This window comes from Eleginops maclovinus, chromosome 1, assembly GCF_036324505.1.
Source record: "Eleginops maclovinus isolate JMC-PN-2008 ecotype Puerto Natales chromosome 1, JC_Emac_rtc_rv5, whole genome shotgun sequence".
Lineage (NCBI taxonomy): Eukaryota > Metazoa > Chordata > Actinopteri > Perciformes > Eleginopidae > Eleginops > Eleginops maclovinus.
Genome location: NC_086349.1, coordinates 21,459,530 through 21,471,687, shown reverse-complemented (window position 1 = coordinate 21,471,687; position 12,158 = coordinate 21,459,530). Strand labels below are relative to the sequence as shown.

The window sequence follows — 12,158 nt, the reverse complement described above, 5'->3', positions numbered from 1 at the left end:
GTAGGGGGGAGTGTTGTAGTAGGCATCGTTGTGGTGGTAGGGGGGAGTGTTGTAGTAGGCATCGTTGTGGTGGTAGGGGGGAGTGTTGTAGTAGGAATCGTTGTGGTGGTAGGGGGGAGTGTTGTAGTAGGCATCGTTGTGGTGGTAGGGGGGAGTGTTGTAGTAGGCATCGTTGTGGTGGTAGGGGGGAGTGTTGTAGTAGGCATCGTTGTGGTGGTAGGGGGAGTGTTGTAGTAGGCTTCCGTTGTGGTGGTAGGGGGGAGTGTTGTAGTAGGCATCGTTGTGGTGGTAGGGGGGAGTGTTGTAGTAGGCATCGTTGTGGTAGGGGGGAGTGTTGTAGTAAGCATCGTTGTGGTGGTAGGGGGAGTTGTGGTGGTTGGGCGCAGTGTGCTGCTAGGGGGGAGTGTTGTGCTAGGCATCGTTGTGGTGGTAGGTGGGAGTGTTGTAGTAGGCATTTTTGTGGTGATAGGGGGGAGTGTTGGAGTAGGCATCGTTGTGGTGGTAGGGGGAGTTGTTGTGGTAGGCATCGTTGTGGTGGTAGGTGGGAGTGTTGTAGTAGGGGGCAGTGTGCTGCTAGGGGGGAGTGTTGTGCTAGGCATCGTTGTGGTGGTAGGTGGGAGTGTTGTAGTATGCATTGCTGTTGTTGTGGTGGGTAGAGTTATGGTCATAGCCATTGTTGTGGTTGCGATGCTGGGAGTTGTGGTCTTAGGCATTGCTGTGGTTGTGGTGGGTAGAGTTGTGGTCGTAGGCATTGCTGTGGTTGTGGTAAGGCAAGGTAAGTCAAGGCAAGTTTATTTCTATAGGACCTTTCAACACAGGGCAATTCAAAGTGTTTTACAAACATGAAAGACATTAAGAGCGTTAAAAAATAGTGCAGTAAGGGGAGTTGTGTTCGTAGGCATTGCTTTGGTTGTGGTGGGTAGAATTGTGAAGGCATTACTTCTAAGACTAAAAGCGAGCTCTTTTGCTTGAGCACCCTTAAAACCTTCTCTTCTGGAGACATATGGAAAATGTATTTTTTCTAATTACCTGGAATCAGGAGATTGTTCAGATGGCTGGTGATTGGATTGCTGCCCATACTGCAGAACTCTCCATTCATATCATCCAGGTCAAGAGCCCAAAGAAATGCTCCTCCAAAGTTGTTTATCTTTAGGTAACTAACCTGAGGATGAGGAAAAAACACTTTAAGTGCCGATGCCATGCGGACAAAATATCTATTTGAAGGTCACCTATTATGCAACATCCACTTGATCGTTTCTATTATACATAAATATGTGTCCCCTCTGCGTAAAGCTACAGACACAGAATCAGCACTTTTGAAAATTGGCTGAAACAGAGCGGTATATGGTATGCTACAATGCATGCCCTGTTTTGTATTTCCAGTCAAACACTTTTAGAGACATATTTTGTAAATATCCGAGACCTACTGTATAATATATTGTTGAAAAAGAGTATAACAGGGGACATTTAATCAGATGTCAGCACAATCAATCATTTGTAAAGGATTAACTGCAATATTTCTCTTACCTTAACATCAAGGCTTTCTTTGTTGTCAAATCCAACCCATTGATTTTCTGTGGTGGCATATGGAGCTCTCTGATCAGGTATCAGCTGGGTTGTAACTCCATCAAGATAAAGGCAAGTCTGTACAGAAGGGTCAAATGTCACAATGTATTTTTTCAAACAGAAATGTCTCACACCAAATACTCTGGAATAGGCTATAATAAGGTGATTGATTTAAATTAATTTCATTCACAGGGAGCAATTTACCTCATAAGCGGCCCAGAAGCCCTCTTCACCAGTGTAACATCCTTCTTCACCAGGACCATTCGCTGGTGCTCCAACTTCACTGGAGGCAGTTGAGAGGTCAAAAGCTCTCCCGTATGCCGCTAAACCCAAGTTTAGCTTTTGTGCTGGTGCTCCATGGTCTCGCCAATACCGCATAGCAAAATCCTAAAATGTGGATTAAAATGAGAAAATACAATGAGAAGGCATCGGTAAAAATAACTGTTTATGTTTATGTATGAATCCCTGTACTTACAGTGTTAGAGTAGGTGTTGTTCCCTGTGTCCTGGGATCCCTTGTATAAGGGGCTGTGATGTCCTGTGACACTTTCCCAGGGGCCGTGAAAATCAAATGTCAGCACATTAATGAAATCCAGGTGCCTGATAAAAATAAGAGATCACATTCAGAAAAACAAGAAAATAGGTAATTTTTTCTATTTTGTAAAGGGATACATATATATATATATTTATATATATTTTACATGGCAATCTGTCGGACTTGATAACTGGCATCGATGGTTGTTTTCTCAGCAGAGACACTAGCAGCAACGATTAAGCTGTCAAGGTTAGCTGCTTTCCCCTCAGACACAAAAGCTTGTTTGAGCTCCTATAAAAAAAAGAATGGTTCAGTCTAGTTTAGTTCACATATTGATATTTTCATATATGTGCTAAGAGAAACTCAGGATCTGACCTTGCAAAGCATTGTGAATCTCTGCTTGTCCTGTGATGGGCTTCCAGCTCCTCCGGGGTTCCTCCAGTCAAGGTTCAGCCCATCAAACCCATTTTCTCTCAGTGTTTTGATAGCAGACTGGATGAATGTTTGTCTGTTTTGTGTTGTGGCCACCATTGCAGTAAATCTGGTAAACAGTTGAACAACAGTGTTTATGTAAAGCTAATGTAATACGAAATGAATCCAAAATATATCTGCTGCTAATCATTTCTCTTGGCTGTGTCACAAAAAACACCAAGAATGTAACTTACTTTTGTGTGTTAAAAGTCAAGCCACCAACTGCCAACAGGGTTTTTAGTGCTGGATTTCTGTGTAAAAATACAAATCCAGTAATCATTGATTACAAACACAAAATTCAACATCATTAACAAAATATTTAAATGCCAAAATAACTGACCTGGTTTTGAGTCCATTAAAGGACTGATATCGTTGTGTGTCATTCGCACTGCTAGGGACCAGCTCATTTTGGTTGTTGATGTCAGAAAAAGCATAGATCAGATGGGTACACTTGTTCGGATCAATATCCGAAATTGTGAACTTCCCGTAGTCCGCTCTATTTTCAGCCTCGCTGTTATAGTAACACACCAGCCTGGATGAAGAAGCTGTGAGGAAGGAAGAACATCAATTATGTCAGTTTCCTTGACCGAGACTTGTTAATCAAGGGGCATTATTTATTTACTACTAGGACTGATGATGAAAAATGCAGGTCATAAACTTACCCAAGCTGGTGATGATCAAAAAGAGACCTTAAAAGGGAAAGAACGGTAAGTAATGGAGTTGATCCAAATAAAAAGCATATATTAAAAAACCCACTCATCTAATCTTGTGATTAGCATTTCCTCTGTCCAGGACACACTCTTGTTATTCAACAGCCAAATTCATTGTAGGTAAATGGAAATTTGTTTAACCTATTTTCCACATCAATATGTACTCTCAAAGATGAAAGATTCAAAGTCTTTAATGCCATATGCACACAGGCTACAGTGTAGAGTTGGAAATGACAATCTTAAGTCCTGAGCTCCTCCAATAATGCAACATAGTTAAATAAGACACAAAACAATAAAACAAATACAAAATAAAAATAGAGCAGTAGAGTAGAATAGAGTAGTGCATATTATGTTGCAGTGGAAGACGAAGTAGACTATATACATGTCAGGAAAATAAATAAATACGATAAGCCAAATAATGCAGAGTATGTTGTAAGTGTCCAAGAAAAGGCTCAACATATGAATAGAATTATTCTGGCTAAACCTGTGGGTTTCTGAGAATAATCCAAAATAATAATGACAATGTTTTAAAAAAAGTTGTCAGTGCCTTTCCTGAATAAGATTCAATTGAATTCATTGCCCCTTTTGAGGAAACGTTACTTGATCATGCCTTACCTGCAGTTAGAATGACTTTGCTCATGTTGTCACTATGTAGAAAAGAAATCAAATAAATGGGTTTTAATATACAGCAATGTTCAAACAAATCCTCACCCTGTTGACCAGACAATATGCTTTGGTGTATATGGTGAATACAGAAACACAGGAATTAAGTAAATATGAAAAAAAAAGGAACAAATTTAGAACGATTTGAACATTCCTGTCATGTTCGTTTCACCCCCCTTAACTTTGGTGTCTAGATCAAATCTGACCGGTCTGTTTTAAATGCTCTTACATTAACACAAACACCATTATCTATCATCAACCAATTGCATTTAACACCATTTTAAGCTGTAAAAAGTCAAATGTCTCAGACTACTGTGTTCATCAGCTATTGTATATGTTCAAATGCCTACGGTGGAGGAGGCAATCAAACGTAAAACACAATATTTATGATTGATGTAGTAAATAGTTCAGATTTGACCCAACAAAACAGGAGGGTTAAAAACTCAAATGAAATGAAAGAAATGTTTCCAAAAATATAGATATATACAAAAAAGGTACAATAGTAAATTGAAAATGTACTCAGAGAATAAAAACATGTGCAGTTAATCAGAATGCAGTATATATTGGCAGACCTGTGCATTTTAACAAACTATATATTCTGTCAGGGGCACATTGTTTCTTCAATAAATTGTGTGCCTGCATTTTAAAATTGCAGGAAATAATAAGAACTTTTCAACACAAACTGTCTTATTGATTACAAATTGTTTGTTTACTATTGAATATCATTATTTGGAGATTTTAAAGTTAATCTCCAATCCCATATCAGAGAGCCAATATAATTAATGTCACCTCTGAATTAAGTCCCATTTCTTCATTGTACAGTATAACTGACCAAAAAATAACAAGGTGAATCAGCAACACAAAGCAATGTTAACAAACGGTTTTAGGGTGAACACAACACGTACACACTTTGTATAACTTGCAAAATCAAAACAGTTACAAGAAATATTTGAAACAAATGTTTTAACAATGTAGCAGGTTTAGAAATACATACATAGCAACTTAGAAACGAATGAACATGTGGTTAGATACCATCTGAATAAAAGGGATACTCACGAAAACAAGGTGAAGGAAGCATATACTGTATCTTGGCTGTATCTGATTAATGACTGAAAGGTTTCAGACTGTACTCATTTAAATTGAGCAGACAGCAGACTTGATGTCCCAGTTAAAAAGGGTGGAGTTATTTACTCAATGTTTCATTTAAATTTTTCTAGCATGATACATCAAAAGGTTCGTTTTCAGTGTTAATGAACTTCTTTGTGACGTAGTAGCTATGTATGTCATATTAAAATGGTTACATGCTCGGAAGGAATGAGGCATGTCTTTAGTTAATGTACAACAAACACACACAAAAGGTTGGCTATAATTACAACTGTGGAAGAGCATTGTGTCACATGTGGGGGATGGAAATTTATATTGCAGTTGCTTCAGGCAGTTATTCAATGGTTCCATTTGAGTAAACAGATGCACATGTACTAAATATTTAGGGGCCTGCTTCTTTGGCTGACTTTTACAATGCATTCATCACCAAATGCAAGGTGGAGGATTTATTTCCCAACAACTGAATTTAAGAGACAAACAAACTTTCCAGATTTGCTGAACCTCTTGCTCCCAACACTTTTTTCTGATACAATTCATTTTCTCTTTCTTGTGCACCAGCACTCCACCTTGAACTATCATGCAAAATAAACCAAGAAGTGCAACGGGAAAACCTCTGAATACCAACACATTTAATGGATGGTCAATGAAAATCATCTTTGCTCTTGGGACAATATCCCTTGAGAGACAGCTGTTCTGTACATATCAGGAGGAGGCTGGCTGCGACCAAACTGACCTCTTGCCACACACCAATGTCAGATGGAAGAGTATGGGCAAATTCTTGCAGATATTCTAAGAGCTTATGCCTGAGAAAAAGAGTATCCCCTCTGCACTAAAATGCTAAATTTTGAACTGAATAACAATCATTAATCTGGTAGATTTGGCCATTTAATCAGATTTGACCAACTAATTGACTGAGACTTCATTTACAGCTGTAAGGAGAAGACACATTTGCGATTGACCTGATCTGCTAATTATCTGCATTACTCAGAATAAATAATATAGATGAGCCTTTTCCCTTATACATTCTAATTCATCCAAATACAATTCAACCGTGAAATATATTCACATTGAAGGCAGCTTGAGACCACAAATTACAGTCCAGATTATGCAACCCTTGCAATCCTTGCTGACTCTAACCAGTGCAAATCATCAAAGCTTATTAAAAATGTTGTAATTTTCCGAGGTTCTGTTATTATTCTAATTTGAAACATGATCCATGGTATTTAAAGAAAATACAAAGCTAAATTAATATGCAAATCAATCAATCCCTCCAGTATTGCACAGTACTTTATTTCTGTGTCAGCAGTGCATATAAAAAGGTAGATAGTGTTGAGTTGGTCATTTTAAAGTGGAAATTGATAATATGCTTTTCCTGCTTTTAATCGGTTGGACTGCTGACAATGTGGTTTAACAGTACTACCGTGAGGATCATTTATAAATGCAATGTTGAATAACCCATACAATATATATTTAGATTCTGTACCAAACAAATTGGAAGCTGAAACTATCCTCAGTTAGTGATAAAGACAATGGTAACCTTGGGAAACAGTTTTGCTTCTCTCTAATTTGGTTTCATTTATTTGCCCAAGCTTTTTGCTCTTTGTGCTTTGCTCTCTTTTTTTCACTCATGCACATTACACCTTACTGACTTTAAATTAAGATAAACCTTTAATTTGGTTTAATCTGGTACATTTTTTCCAGTCCATATGGTGTGTTCCCTTTTGTTATGATAACTTAATCCAGTTTGTATCGATACAGTATGAACTAGTTTAGATCAGCATCACTGATGCATACAAAGATTTTCCAGAGGTTAATTACCATCTGTGGTCCATTGTGTCAACTCCACGTTACCCGGTAAGAGAGAGAACAAGGTTGCATTTAATACAGTGGCTCAGTCAGTAGGGGCTTGGACTTGGAATCGTAGGGTCGCCGGTTCAAGTCCCCGAACAGACTTGAAATATGGAAAGTGGACCGCTACTTGGAGAGGTCCCAGTTCACCTCCTAGGCCCTGCTGTGGTGCCCTTGAGCAAGGCACCGGACACCTCCAATCCCCCTTCCCCGTTGCTCCCCGGGCGCTGCACGATAGCTGCCCACTGCTCCTAGTACTAGGATGGGTTAAATGCAGAGGACTAATTTCACTGTGTGTGCTCTGCTGTGTGCATGTACGTATGTGACTAATAAAGAGGGCTTCATCCTCCGATTCTAAGTACACCACACATAAACAAAATATTAGCTTTAATGACAATGAAACAACTATGGTCCTAATGAGCAGCAGCAGGAGAAAGCAATGGGACTGAAAATAATTGTGTATGTCGATAAATACAAATGATATTTTGTTATATTTATCAAAGCAAGAATAAATATTATACGCATTATTGGAGTAAATACAGATCATTATTACGTTTGAGTCAAGCAGGGGATAAAATGAGGAAATGGCAACCTTTATTATACAACTTTAGCAGACTTGAAAGCATGTAGAGTGGAAATTGTAATGAATTCAATTAATCTGGATGGAAATATTGAGATTAACTATACCCCTGCACGTTAAAACAAATCTGAAAAGCAAACATTTCCAACCTGTCAGCGTCACTTGATCTATTTATTCCAATGTTTCAAAGCAAAATTTGCAGTTGGTTTTACTCACTTATCTTCCTGTACCGGTTTTAGGAGAGAATTGCTTCACGAATCAAAGGGCTGATCCAACTTCGTTCAATTTTTTAAATAAGGCTCATTGGTACTTTTCAAGGAGTATTTTCTATTGGAAAAGTGGGAAGTGAGTTTTACCTTGTTGTCTTTAGTAACTTTCGGGATGCACACAGTGGTTGTCAGTTGTAGACATATGGAGGTAATGACAGCCTACCCCGGCATCCTACGCTATTTCACTGGTCACCAGTTACGAAAGGCTCAGATCCTCCAGCTACTGCTAAAGGTCATTGTTCCAACTGGGGCTGGTCAGTTAGTCGAAGTGGGTCAATTAACTGAGGGATTGTTTATTGTAAATGGTTTCGTAAATTGCTTTGTGATTTCTATATTGTTTTCAACCAGTGTGCTGTGTCATTCCCTTGTCGGTGCACCTGTGGGAGTGGCAGTTCCCCTCCTCTACCATTTGGTCTAATTACTTTGCATACATTTCTTGTTTTGCTGCTATGAACCACTTCAACACACGCACACAAATTCTTCCACTCATCACACACACCTTCCTGACTACTGATATTTATGCGGTGTTTGGTGACAAAGTTTGAGGTCCGGAAAATAAAAAATGATTACAGGAATGTGTTGTTGTCACCGGCAAGCAGTGATTCATTCGAGACCTTTACCAGATCTGCTCAAAGCTGTGTTGAGAGCAAAATCCGTGATTGAAATCTCAGAATTATGTTTTTAATAAAATTAATTATGAACTCAACCTTAAATTTGGTATCAACTACAAACCTGTAACATTTTGTGACCATATCCTGCACCGTTGACACTATTTATGAAAGGCAAGGCAGGTTTATTTACAGTATATAGCATTTTTCAACACAAGGCAATTCAAAGTGCTTTACAAAAATGAAAGACATTAGAGAATTAAGAAATAGTGCAGTGCAACACGTTATAACATGGCATTTGAAAGTCATTAAAAAGCAAAGACAATAAAATAAACATAAAACAAACTAATTAAAAGCATCGGGAAAAATAAAAGTCTTCAGCCTGGATTTAAAAGAAGTAAGGGTTGCTGTTGCAGTGAAAAAAAGAGTCTAAAGACCACCTTTGTGATAGTCCCTACTATAGAGTGGGTGCCTTTCATTTGGCTACTTCATGATTTCCCCTCCATCATCATGGAGGATATTCAAATCCTTAAATGAAACCTGGAGGGACTTCAGTTTCATCTGACTGATGCTACACAATGAAAAGTATTTGTGCAGAAGTTTTTGAAAACAATATCTAGCTCTTCTACAGAAGGGTTGGTTTTTGTTGGTATTAAAAGATGTGTTTGAGGCAGAAACAGAAATGAGGATCCTGAAAGATTACTGCTTTACGATCGGAGACAGCATACAAAAAAGAAGTGTATATTTTACAATGACCTATTACACACAGCCAAAAAAAAAAACATGAGTGGCTTAGAGAGAACATCGGAAGAATGGCAAGTAGTGCCAATGCCAGGTGTGCAAAGCTTGTGGGGTTAAGACTGCCAAAAGCGCTTCAACAAGGTTCTGGGTGAAGGGGTTGAATACCATTGTGATATGATTTGTATCTTTGCAGTAAACTTACAAAGAGTTTGCAAATCTCCTTCTCGTTTTGTCATTACGGGACATTGATTCATTGAGTATAGATTAATGAGCAGGATCTGAGCAGTTGGAGGGCAACATAATATAATAGGGGAAAAGTGAATGAGTCGATTTGCATTGCGTGCACTGTACGACCTGGTTTTGATTCAATAAAGGGCTCTCAATGTTGTATGTCAGTCACACTGCTGGGGAAACCTAACTCAGGTTTGTTATGTAATGTAAGAAAAAGGGCAAAAATCCGATGGGTACACTTGTTCGGATTGATATCTGAAACCGCAACTTCTGTCCTCTATTTTCATTGTTGTTGTTTTTATAACAAGACATCAAAAGGTGAATACAGATTTGATTTAACTTAATGAGATATTTCTCTCTGATACATTGGAATAAAATAACTTCTCTACAAAATCAACAATGACTGTATTGTAAAGATAATTCAGAGGAATGAAGCTATACAACTATAGTTTGTGGAGTTACTAAGATCATCACATTAACTCAAAGGTCAGTTTTTAAGCATGTTGAATATCTTTAGGAAGAAAAATGTTTCCATGGATCTGCTGTTATCTTAACTTGCGCCGTTTTGCAGTTTTATTATATCCGTTACTCCATGTAGTTGTGGGGGATCAAATCACAACTCACCATGATGGTGTTACAAGAAATCTAACAGACTACCCAAATTGTTTAAGAGGGATTCACCAACACAAGATAATAAAATTCACCGACGCCCAAAAACAGAAGTTACCCATATTATTATCATAACACTTAATCAGTTTCGCTTGGAAATGAAACTCTTTTGCGGCTGGTATTTTTACAGTAGTAAGTATGATTAATTGCCTAATAGCTCTAGGCAGTTGAGTAAGAATAATTACAGTTTATTAGTTTTGTGAATACTGGCTCTGCGGCATAGCTTACTATGATGCATCAACAGAGGTCACAGTCACCTTCCTTAGTTACGCCCCTGAACCTTCAAATACTAAGTAGAAGTTTTGCCTACCTTGTTTTCTTTGGAACCTGAGATGGCATAATAAAAATGAAAGCTAAACAAGATAAAACCATATAATAAACATTCATGAACTGAAGAAACACTGCAGAAAGGTTGATGTTCTGAGCAAAATATAAATTGACAACACCAAGTGGAAGCTGCCTTTCATTGACAAGGTAGCCATGCTCTTAAGCACATAGGTTTCAACCAACATAAACAATAATATAGATATTATGTAGTTTTGAGAAAACCTGCATAAAAGCAATTGAGACCATAAACTCATCAGGAAAATGTGTACTGAGGAGATGAATCAGATGGAAAGAAGGACATTTTCTTTCATACAGTAGATGTGTACAACAAGAACTTTATATACAAACAGTTGATGGTCTATTTATTAAAGAGAATGCATGCTTAAGACATACAATTTTTCTCTTTTCAGACAGTGTGTATGCCAACTAGTTTTAACAGTACGTTTCCTGCTATGACAGAACACACAGCAGGAACAGTACAATGCATGCTTGTGTCATATGTGCATAACACCAATTCCTTTAGTTTCGATGTCAGATCGTGCCACCAGCAATACAGGAAATTGCATTTAGAGAATACTTTACATGGAATGAATACATTGAGTAAATGTTGCTTTAAATTTGACGTGTAAAATTATCAAAAGTTAGAGTTGGATTTCCCTTTCTAAACCATCTTACTGCCCATGCCTGAACTCTGAGTTGCAACATAATACCTGACGCTACAGCACAACAAATCTGGACTGCAGCTAAGGTAAAAGTGAGGTGTGATCAATAAGAGGTTTTGGCCCACATGCATCAACATTTTATTAAATGTGTCTTGTGTTTTTCTCTTGATTTTCTGTCTCTTTGTATTATTTGCACAGGTTGCACCTACCAAACAGAAGCCCAGGTGTTCTGCCGTGTCGAAATATTCTGGCATATGCCAAAGAATTTGAAAAAAGACGCCAACAAAAGTGAGTGCATAACTTGAGCAGTGGGTTATTGAGGTGCTGTTGAATATTGTCAGTCGGTGGTGTTATCAAAGACTTGAAAGGCAAAAGCATCGGAAAGCAATATTTAAGTCATTCAAAAGCTGAACACGTGCAATATCCTTCAATTGTTTTTTAAAGTCCCTTATGGGATTGAAAAGTTGTTTCCCTGCATACAACTTGTGAATTATAGTAGCAAAACGTATTTTCGTACAAAAGGTGCTTGTTAAACTTTCTCTTACCAGCAAATATAAAAAAAATATGTTAGTATCACAGCAATCAATGTGTACTCACAAAAAAATCTGAAGTGTGGAGATGAACACTAATAAGAGAAAACGTGTTCTTATATCACTTTCCACCTTAAGCTCATTGTGTTTTATGCATTTTGTATTTACATGTTTTGCTTCCCTTCAGCAAAACATGTGTTGTGGCTGACAAGAAAAAATCTGTCAAGAGATTCTGCTCACTGGGTGTGACAAACCTAGGCTGGTATGTAAATGATAGCATACCCTTTTCCAACTAAAATGCCACACCCCCACAATTAAATCACACACACACACACACACACACACACACACACACACACACACACACACACACACACACACACACACACACACACACACACACACACACACACACACACACACACACACACACACACACACACACACACACACACACACACACACACACACACACACACACACACACACACACCTGTCTTGTGAGCAAAAGAATGTGAAGACACATTTTATTTTCATGCATCATTTAATGAGGGTGCAACTGTAAAGGTTAACTTCCTCATCACTGATTGTTACTGTGACATTTGCATAGTAATTGCAGCAGTTTGAAGCGTAATTTGGAAAAAA

At 38.1% G+C, this 12,158-nt stretch overlaps 1 protein-coding gene across 1 annotated transcript; it reads right to left on the bottom strand.

Moving 5' to 3' along the window:
• Window positions 1–411: 411 nt before the first annotated feature.
• On the bottom strand, window positions 412–3,921 carry LOC134874753 (chitinase-3-like protein 1). The gene is made up of 12 exons (XM_063898947.1): window positions 3,897–3,921; window positions 3,234–3,260; window positions 2,912–3,116; window positions 2,766–2,822; window positions 2,476–2,641; window positions 2,267–2,391; window positions 2,042–2,165; window positions 1,771–1,953; window positions 1,528–1,644; window positions 1,030–1,162; window positions 639–754; window positions 412–573 (listed from the first exon to the last, which is right to left on the bottom strand). Exons 1-12 carry the CDS (start codon window positions 3,919–3,921, stop codon window positions 412–414), a joined length of 1,440 nt encoding a protein of 479 aa, XP_063755017.1.
• Between the last annotated feature and the right edge of the window lie 8,237 nt (window positions 3,922–12,158).